Source organism: Lathyrus oleraceus, chromosome 5 (genome assembly GCF_024323335.1).
Source record: "Lathyrus oleraceus cultivar Zhongwan6 chromosome 5, CAAS_Psat_ZW6_1.0, whole genome shotgun sequence".
Lineage (NCBI taxonomy): Eukaryota > Viridiplantae > Streptophyta > Magnoliopsida > Fabales > Fabaceae > Lathyrus > Lathyrus oleraceus.
In genome coordinates this window covers 153,005,944-153,016,462 of record NC_066583.1, presented here as the reverse complement: position 1 = coordinate 153,016,462, position 10,519 = coordinate 153,005,944, and the positions used below count along the sequence as shown (strand labels likewise).

At 35.6% G+C, this 10,519-nt stretch overlaps 1 protein-coding gene across 1 annotated transcript; it reads right to left on the bottom strand.

Moving 5' to 3' along the window:
* Nucleotides 1–1,898: 1,898 nt before the first annotated feature.
* Nucleotides 1,899–3,421, bottom strand: LOC127079385 (uncharacterized). The gene has a single exon (XM_051019767.1). The coding sequence runs from the start codon at nucleotides 3,372–3,374 to the stop codon at nucleotides 1,899–1,901; it is 1,476 nt and encodes a 491-aa protein (XP_050875724.1). The 5' UTR covers nucleotides 3,375–3,421.
* Nucleotides 3,422–10,519: the final 7,098 nt, after the last annotated feature.

Sequence of the window (10,519 nt, the reverse complement as noted above, 5' to 3'; positions counted from 1 at the left end):
TCTTCTATGGAACAAACTATATAGTTCCATTTTTCAGTGAGGGTTCTCAAGATCTTCTCTACGATCTTGAGATCGGTCATATCCTCTCCGTAATTTCTCATATCATTTGCGATCTCATCACTCGGCTAAAATAATCACCAATTGCTTCACCTTGTTTCATAGCTATGACCTCAAACTCTCTGCGAAGGCGGTTGAGTTGAGCCCTTTGAACTCGAGCATTCCTTTGACATTTCATCTTCATGGAATCCCAAAGTTGCTTGGATGTCTCCTTCTGAGTGATCGTTTTAAGAATTGACTTGTCAAGAGATTGAAACAAGTAATTCTTCGCCTTTAGATCTTTGAGCTGCGCTTCCTCCAGTGTCTTCTTTTGTGCTGCTGTTAGCACTTCATCAGCACCTGGTTGTGAATAGTCAGATTCCACAACGCTCCAGTACTCCTTGGATCGGAGTAGATTCTTCATGACCATGCTCCAGTGGTCATAATCACCATCATATTTCGGAATAGAGGGTTGGGAAAAACAACTGTTTCCTTCAGCCATTGCTTACGAACTCTCTCTCCTTTTTTTTCTCGATATGAAGTTTAGCTCTTGATACCAGATTGTTAGGAAACTCTGATAACTGACTTACTTTATTGAATAATAGAAAAACTAATATATAGCTGATTACATATACTGACCATCCTAAATCTTAGCTAAAAAATAGGAACTAATAAAAACTAAATCAAAAAGGAATCCAACTGCTATGCTAACAGTCCTATAAAATAGGACATTTATTCTAACAAACTAACCAAGTCAGAATTAACCCTAAAGCCTCAATATGTGTAAATATGTTAATAATTATCTCTTTTGCTTTGACCATGGATATGTTTACTTATAGTTATTTTGGCTTAACCTGGCCATCAATCTTCTGTTACATATTTATTGTCTTTCAATCTATTGTTCCTCCCATGTCTAGGAGTTGACTTCACCATATATGTTCATGGTTTTTACTGTTATGATTATTTATATTTGTTACGATGATTACATTTTTGTGTCGTCACTATTATGTTTGTTTGTCTGGAATTCAACCGCATAATATCTGATAAATCGTTTATGTGACTCATGGTTGTTGAATCGATTTCATAGTTTTGTGACCTCCCCCCTCATCATATTGTGGCAAGCTAAACATTATGACTCTAGGTAGGATTCACCTCGCCTATGTTAGGTCAAGCACTCTGAAATCTGATTCTTGTGTATTTTATATCCCTTGTCAAAAGTTTTGTGCTATGATAATATATCCCCTTCATACTATGCTTTTATTTATGTCACTTTTAAACCAGACATTCAACATGATTGCTGGAAACAAGCAGTGGACAATGAGTCCCAAACTCTTCATCACAATCAAACTTGGATCATTACTTACCTACCACTAGTTAAGAAACCAATATGATATAAATGGGTTTATAAAATAAAATATCATGTCGAAAGTAAAATAGAAAGATACATTGCAAAAATCAGCACTTGCACCAGTTAGATGTTCATAATATTTTTTACATGGAGATTTGAAAAAAGATGTCAACATAAGTTTGCCTCCTAGACTAACAACTTCCAAATTCAAGCACGTTTGCAAATTTACAAATAACTATGGTTGAAACAATGGTTCTCCAAACTATCAACTGCTTTGTAATCAAAGGGATATAATCAATCCCCCTCTAATTCATCTCTTTTTATTAACATGAATGTAAGTCTACTAGTTAATTAATTAAGTTGAGCTAAATAGGAACAAGTAAAATGCATGCAAATGCAAAGTTTCTATCTTCAATTCTCTAAAACCGGTGGCATAACAAAATACACTGAATCACTGTTGTATCAGTATGCATCTCCCTACTCAATCATAAAGAGAAACCAGGAAAAAATAAACTTAGTTGTAAATGAAAGAATTGAACCGGTTCGACCGCGTCTGTGGCGGAACAACGCCAGCGGGAAGAAACTCGGGCGGTTTAGCAAAGATGTTGTTCTCAGGCCAAACGTCATCATAAGACAACACCGTCTGCGACTGCGGGCCTAAAACCTGTGAAAATACCCCATATGGTTTAGGTTGTAATGTCTCCTGTGCGAATGTATCCGATGATAGCCAAGTGTCTGATGGTGTCTGTGGCAATGCTACCGGCGAATAAATATCCGACTGTATAGGCTGCCAAGGGTCTGTCGAGAAAGTATCTGATTGTGTCGACGTTGGCGACAGAATATCCGACGGTTCCCATGTGTCTGCCGATAAAATATTCGACGGTGAGCAAATATCTGACTGTGTAGGTGGTAATCTTACCGGCGAGAAATTATCCGGCGGTTGCCAAGTATCTGCCAATAAAATATCCGACGGCTGCCAATTGTCTGGCAAGAGATTATCTGGCTGTGTAGGTGGCAATCTCACCGGCGATAAATTATCTACCGGTTGCGATAAAATATCCGACGGCTGCCAATTGTCTGGCAAGAGATTATCTGGCTGTGTAGGCGGCAATGTCACCGGCGAAAAAATATCTGATTGTGGCAAAGTCACTGGCGAGAAAATATCCGATGGTTTCTGCTGCCAAGTGTTTCTCAAGAAAGTCTCTGAAGGTATCGGTGGCAAGTTCACCGGAGAAAATATCTCTGATGTTGTTAACGGTAACGGCATAACATTCGCCGCCGGCAAAAAGTTGTTATACTGTCTTTGCGGTAATGGTGGGGGCAAAAAGTTGTTATACTGTCTTTGCGGTAATGTTGGGGGCAAAAAATTGTTGTTATACTGCATTTGCGGTAATGTTGGGGGCAAAAAGTTGTTGTTATACTGCATTTGCGGCAATACCGGTGGCAAAGAGTTGTTGTTATACTGCATTTGCGGCAATACCGGTGGCAAAAAGTTGTTATACTGCATTTGCGGCAATTCCGGTTGTAAAAAATTCTCATAAGGCAGTGGCGGTAAAATCGCCGCCTCTGGCATTAAGATTCCAGGAAACTGATTCATTTGCACGCCATTATCCAACATCCTCGTCATGCCATCGTCCCCATTACTCCAAGAAGGCCTTTCTTTCTTCTCCGGACTCGTTCTTTTAGTCGAAACAAGGCTCGCTGTGGGCAAAACTTGACTGATTCCGGTAGGTTTTTCGATACCGGTGAGTTGCTGGACGACGTCTTTGAAGTCCTGGGGAGTGATGTGGATGACTCTTTGAGGCACCGTATAGGTAATTCGAGGCTCCACTATCTGCACGATGGAATTTTGAGGTTTTGACAATGGCGCGTTCTTGGTGATCTTGCGAGATTCTTTATTGACCTTGCGAGAGTTTTGACCTGACACTGGACGTTCTTTGTTCTTAAGAAAAGAATATGGTTTTCCCATGAGTAAATTCGGTGGATTCATGGTGGTGGAACTGTGAGAGTGAGAGTGAGAGTGAGAAGGATGCAGTGGGTCCCAAACAAAACTACTAATTAGTGAAAAGTTACGTGGATAGCATATTTCACGTAAAAAGTGTATATATTTGAGAGTTGTTGGTTATGGTTACGGGTGAAAAAAAAATTATTATTCATAATTGGTATCCATCCACTTTAAAAAAAAAAACTAAACTAAATACTAAAATAAAAATTTGGTTTGATATTGATTATCCAAATATAAATCGTTCCATTATAAAAATTTGGTTTTTTTATTGGTTATCCAAATTTTACTATGAGTTAAATTTTTATTTTTGTATATTTTCATTTTTTATCACATTATAAATCAATTTTATATTTTAAATTTTTTATAATTTCATAAAAAAAATTATTTTAAAAGTAAAAATCAGATTTTTTTTTCTTTTCACCAAAAATATTATATTTCGATTTTTTTTCGAAAAAATTATATTTGATATTTTTTTTCAAATAAAATTATTATTTTTTCTAAATAAAAAAAATATTTTTTATCAAAAATGTTTTTAATTTTTTTAAAGTAAAACAGATGTTTTTTAAAAAAAATAGATTTTTTTTATTTCTTTTTATTTTCATAATATAATTTTATTATTTTCAATTATTTTTTATATTTTTTTTTCTTTTATCTGAATATTTGTTATTTTATTTTTTTTAAAAAAAAAAATTTATGTTTTTTAAATTTTAAAAAAAAAATATTTTAAAACCTCATAAAATTAGTTTATGAATAATTATGAGAGATTTTAGAAATTTGAACAATTTTTTTGGATGAGTTATTTATTTTATGAACAATTATGATTTATAGAGATATGATTCATAATTATTTTATTTTATAACCGTTTTTATGTAACACATCATACTTTGGGATTGTTTTTATCGAGATATTATTTGTGGTGATTATAAAAGTCAAATTTAAAGTAATTTTTTAAAATAAATATTATTTTTATATAAAATAGTTTTATAATTAGTGAAAATAAAAAAGTTAGTTAAAATAAAATAAAATTATTTTTGATATAAAATTGATTTTTTAAAAATATAGTTTTAAAAACTATTTTTTTTTATAAAATTGGTTTTGAAATTGATTTTTTTAAGAAAATAAAAAATTGGTTTTAAAGAAATTGATTTAAAACCGTTTTTTTTAATTGTTTATTTTAAAAAAAACCGGTTTAAAACCGAACCGATCCACTTATAAACCGATTTCTAAAAAATAAATTTGTTTTATGAAAATGGTTTTAAGAACCAAACCGAACCATATATATGGTTCAATTTGGTTTGGTTCATGATCCATGCACACCCCTAGTTATGGTAGTCCTGATTTCTTTCAGTAACATGACATGGCTCAATTCCTGAAAGTTGGGTTAAGTAGCGGTTATATCTCTTTGTTTGTTGTTGGTGTACGTGGTATGGGTTAGGGCTCCCTAACCTTCATATAGAGTTATACAAATAAAAACAGTAGGGCTCTTGCTTCAATCTATTGGGGGTAGTATGTGGGAATTTGTGTTGAGATAGATTTGGCAATGTGTGTGGTGTTGTTTTCCGATTATACTTCAAGGATTGCACTTGATTTGCTTTTAATGTGGCAGGTAGGGGTTGTAACACCGCTTTTTCTACCCAAAATACTTAACATATAATCAGAGTAATTAAGCACGCATATAAACAAAAGGGCGTCACATCGACGTTTTCAAAAACTAAAAGCTTTCAAAAACCAACATCATTCATCATCAATATACAATACACCTGGTCATTTAAAATAACACATTTCACTTCTCATAAATATTCAAGAATATGCGTTCGCAGCGGAAAATAATGAATACTCATGTATTTCATAAAATGATTCATGTCCCATACCATGATCATCTCTCGATAATCACCTCAAGATAAAATAAAACAAGTAATAACATCATGCATATCCAAATAAGATATGAGTTCAATACTACTAATCTACCCAGTTTTACATGACCAGAGCATTGACTCATTACCTAGTCTTCAAACTAAAATATGGAAACTCTCCGACTAATCTCGAGCGAGTACCGTCCACTTACTTCAGCAATACTACTCTGGAGTATCTGCACGATGTCGTGTAAAGCATCATTCCAACAGAAGGGTGAGAATTCAAATCATTATGAAGAAGTATAATAAGGCACAATGATTAAATCAACAATTAAAGGAATTCATCACACCTTGTATAACCATGTAAATAATACTAACCAATATTTATTTCACATGTTTCAAACATCCATCAAAACTCAAGAAGTATAATACTCAAATCCAATATTATATTCACAAATATACACACAACTACAACTATCACATAATCATATATTTTGCCAAATTATGTATCCAAACATCACCAAATTCAATTACTAAATCTCATACACACCTCACAATCACATCAATGCAAACACTCGATGATCACATAACTCTAATGTGACTCAATGCAAGACATGTGACTCTATGCATGCGGTACCTCAATGTGAACCCAACGTTTCACCGCTTTCCAATTCAATATCTAGAATCCAAGCCACGCTTCCGATCCGGACAAGATCAAAGTCACTACGTCTATTTCCAATTAAGGATCAACGTCTACTATGCCTATTTCCAATTAAGGATCAACGTATGCTACGTCTACTACGCCTATTTTCAATTAAGGATCAACGTATGCTAAATCTATTACGCCTATTTCCAATTAAGGATCAACGTATGCTACCATGTGAACCCACAGTTTCACCGCTTCCACCATGAAGCCGACCATGTCATGAACGAATGTACAAATACCAACACATATGCAATTAAGATCATCTCTACCATCTTAACATTCCAATATCACCATAATTCAACTCTATGAATTATCCACCAATGGTACATATACGCATCCATAACAATATATCATTCACATAATATGCAATTAAGATCATCTCTACTATGTTAACATTCCACATATCACCATATATAAACTAATTATCAAATACGCACAATTAGATTTCATTTCAAAATGATTACAGCATTTAAAATCCTCAATTTGTCACTTTTCAACAGTGTTAACCGGTCAACGCATATGGATAACCGATTAACGCGAACCAAAATGCACTCCTTGGCATTTTTCAACAGTGGTAATCGGTTAACGCTCGGTGGGTAACCGGTTAACACAAAACAGAGCAAGTAACCGGTTAACGCTCGGTGGGTAATCGGTTAACATAAAACAGAATCAACTTCCTACGCAGATTTTCAAGCAAGTAACCGGTTAACGCTCGGTGGGTAACCGGTTAACGTAAAAGAGAATGCAGAATTTTTTGCGTTTTTCATCGTTGGAGGACTTTCGGACCTCCGATTTCGATTCCCTAAAAAGCCAAACGTTCAGAAAATTATAACTCATACAATACTCTAAGTATATAACGTTAAATTGCAGTTTTAACACAATCAAATCACCACCTAACAATTCCAACACCATACAAAATTAGGGATTTTAACCTAAACATACTTTTACCCATTGACCCAATCATACTAACCCATAATAATAAGGATTCCCCCCCTTACCTCTTAAATTTTCTGAAAATCCTAGCTCCTCTCTTGTTCTTCCCCTCTTCTCCTTACTTTTCCTCTTCTCTTTCTCTATTGTTGTCAAATGATCAAATGAATCCTAATTCTCACTCCCCTCACCTCTTATATACTAGTATTCTATTTGGGCTTAAAGAGTGATACCTCTAATTTAATTATTAGGCCCAATAAGACCTAGTATTATAATATCTCTATTTAATTCAAATAAATTAAACCAACTCAATATGCATACCAAGTTAATTAATTCAATTATTCATTATATCTCATATCAACTAAATAATTAATTAACACACCAAATTAATTAATATAATAAATTATTATACTACCTAACAACCAATTAATTAATTAACACTCTAAATAAAATATAGTAATAATAATATACGAAATAATTACTAAAATTGGGTTGTTACAACTCTCCCCCACTTAAAAGATTTTCAGCCTCGAAAATACCTCAAACGAACAACTCCGGATACGATTCCTTCATCTTATCCTCGAGTTCCCAAGTAATATTGTCATTGGGGGCTCCGCCCCATATCACTTTCACCAAAGCAATCTCCTTACCACGAAGCTTCTTCACTTCTCGCTCTTCGATTCGCATAGGTGATGTATCAACTGTCAAATTATCCCTCACTTGAACATCATCTAATGGAACAAAATGCGATGGATCCGCAATGTACTTCCTCAATTGAGACACATGGAACACATCATGAAGATTAGAAAGTGGCGGTGGTAATGTAATCCGATATGCCACTTCACCTACCTTCTCGGAAATCTGATAAGGACCAATGAAACGCGGCGTCAACTTACGCGACTTCAAAGCTCTACCAACACCCGTTATTGGCGTAACTCGAAGGAACACATGCTCATCTTTCTCAAACTCAAGAGCCTTCCTCCTCTTATCATGATAACTCTTTTGACGACTCTGAGAAGCCTTCATCTTCTCTTGAATCATCTTAATCTTATTCGTAGTCTCTTGAATCAACTCGGGTCCAACCACAACACTCTCTTCCGATTCGTACCAACATAAAGAAGTTCTACACCTTCTGCCATAAAGAGCCTCAAAAGGTTCCATTCCAATACTCGAATGGAAACTGTTGTTATACGTAAACTCGATCAAAGGCAAGAAACTATCCCAATTTCCTCCTTGTTCCAAAACACAAGACCTCAAAAGATCTTCAGGTGACTGAATAGTCCTTTCCATTTGACCATCAGTTTGCGGATGATATGCCGAACTCAAATACAACTTCGTCCCCAAAGCACTTTGCAAACCTTCCCAAAATCTCGAAGTGAACCTCGGATCTCTATCCGAAACAATGCTCGAAGGAATACCATGTAAACACGCAATCCTTTCGATGTACAACTTAGCAAGTCTCTTCATCGAATAATCCATCCTTATCGGAATAAAATGAGCACATTTCGTCAACCTGTCCACAACGACCCAAATCGCCTCACAATTACTCAATGTTCTCGGCAAGCCCGAAACAAAATCCATAGAGATACTATCCCACTTCCACTCGGGAATAGATAATGGTTGCATCAAACCAGACAGCTTTTGATGTTCAATCTTTGACTTTTGACAAGTCAAACATGAATACACAAATTCCGCTACATCCTTCTTCATACCTTGCCACCAAAACATCTTTCTTAAGTCTTGATACATTTTAGTAGCACCAGGATGAATACTCAGACCACTTCTATGCCCTTCCTCAAGAATCCTCTTTCTCAAATCCACAACATCCAGAACACAAACTCGATCACGACACCTCATGATACCATTCTCATCAATCCGAAAGTCACCACCTTTGCCTTGATTAATAAATGTCGTAACATCGACTAATTTCAAATCTGACTTCTGACCTTCTCTAATCTCGTTGAGAGTGCCACACGTAAGCTTCAACATACCAAGCTTAACGCACGAAGACGTCGCTTCGCAAACCAAACTCAAATCTCTAAATTGCTCCAACAATTCAAACTCTCGAATCATCAACATAGACATGTGCAATGACTTCCTACTCAATGCATCGGCTACAATATACGCCTTTCCAGGATGATAATTCAAACCAAAATCATAATCTTTCAAGAATTCCAACCAGCTGATCCATCAGATCGTCAATCCTCGAAAGTGGATACTTGTTCTTAATCGTCACTTTGTTCAGTTGTCTATAATCAACACATAATCTCATAGAACCTTCTTTCTTCTTGACCAACAGAACAGGTGCACCCCACGGCGACACACTAGGACAAATAAACCTCTTCTCAAGCAAGTCTCCAAGTTGACTCTTCAACTCTTTCAACTCAGAAGCAGACATTCGATAGGGAGCCATCGATACAGGACTAGTTCCAGGAACTAAATCAATCGAAAACTCAACCTCACATTCCGGCGGTAAATCGCTTATATCTTCCGGAAATACCTTCGCAAACTCACAAACTATTGGCAATTCTTCGATCGTCCTCTTCTCACGAATATCCAAAGTTGCCAACAACATAAACAGCTCGGCACCATCTTGCACCGATTCATCAACTTGCTTAGCAGACATAAACCAATCTTCCTTAGCACCAACCTCAGGAAAAATAACCGTCTTCTTGAAACAGTTGATATACACCCGATTAACTTCTAACCAACACCATCCTCGAATCCGACCTCTCTTCGGGTTCAGGAACATCACAACATTCTCTAAACAGGTTAACTAGCCAACACTGCACTCTTGCATGCAACAACATAATGTCCAAGCTCGATACAATTGGAACATCCAAGAGAAGCAGACGCTTCTCCCCCACTTATTTCATTCCCAACCTGTAATGGAGAATAAAACAAGCATCGACAGTGTTCTCACACACATGTCGCATACTAGAGAACAAACATAACTAAACAACCTGGCCGGACGGACCGACCTGCTCTGATACCACTAATGTAACACCCTTTTTTCTACCCCAAAATACTTAACATATAATCAGAGTAATTAAGCACGCATATAAATAAAAAGGCGTCACATCGACGTTTTCAAAAACTAAAAGCTTTCAAAAACCAACATCATTCATCATCAATATACAATACACCTGGTCATTTAAAATAACACATTTCACTTCTCATGAATATTCAAGAATATGCGTTCGCAACGGAAAATAATGAATACTCATGTATTTCATAAAATGATTCATGTCCCATACCATGATCATCTCTCGATAATCACCTCAAGATAAAATAAAACAAGTAATAACATCATGCATATCCAAATAAGATATGAGTTCAATACTACTAATCTACCCAGTGTTATATGACCAGAGCATTAACTCATTACCTAGTCTTCAAACTAAAATATGGAAACTCTCCGGCTAATCTCGAGCGAGCTACCGTCCACTTACTTCAACCATACTACTCTGGAGTATCTGCACGATGTCGTGTAAAGCATCATTCCAACAGAAGGGTGAGAATTCAAATCATTATGAAGAAGTATAATAAGGCACAATGATTAAATCAACAATTAAAGGAATTCATCACACCTTGTATAACCATGTAAATAATACTAACCAATATTTATTTCACATGTTTCA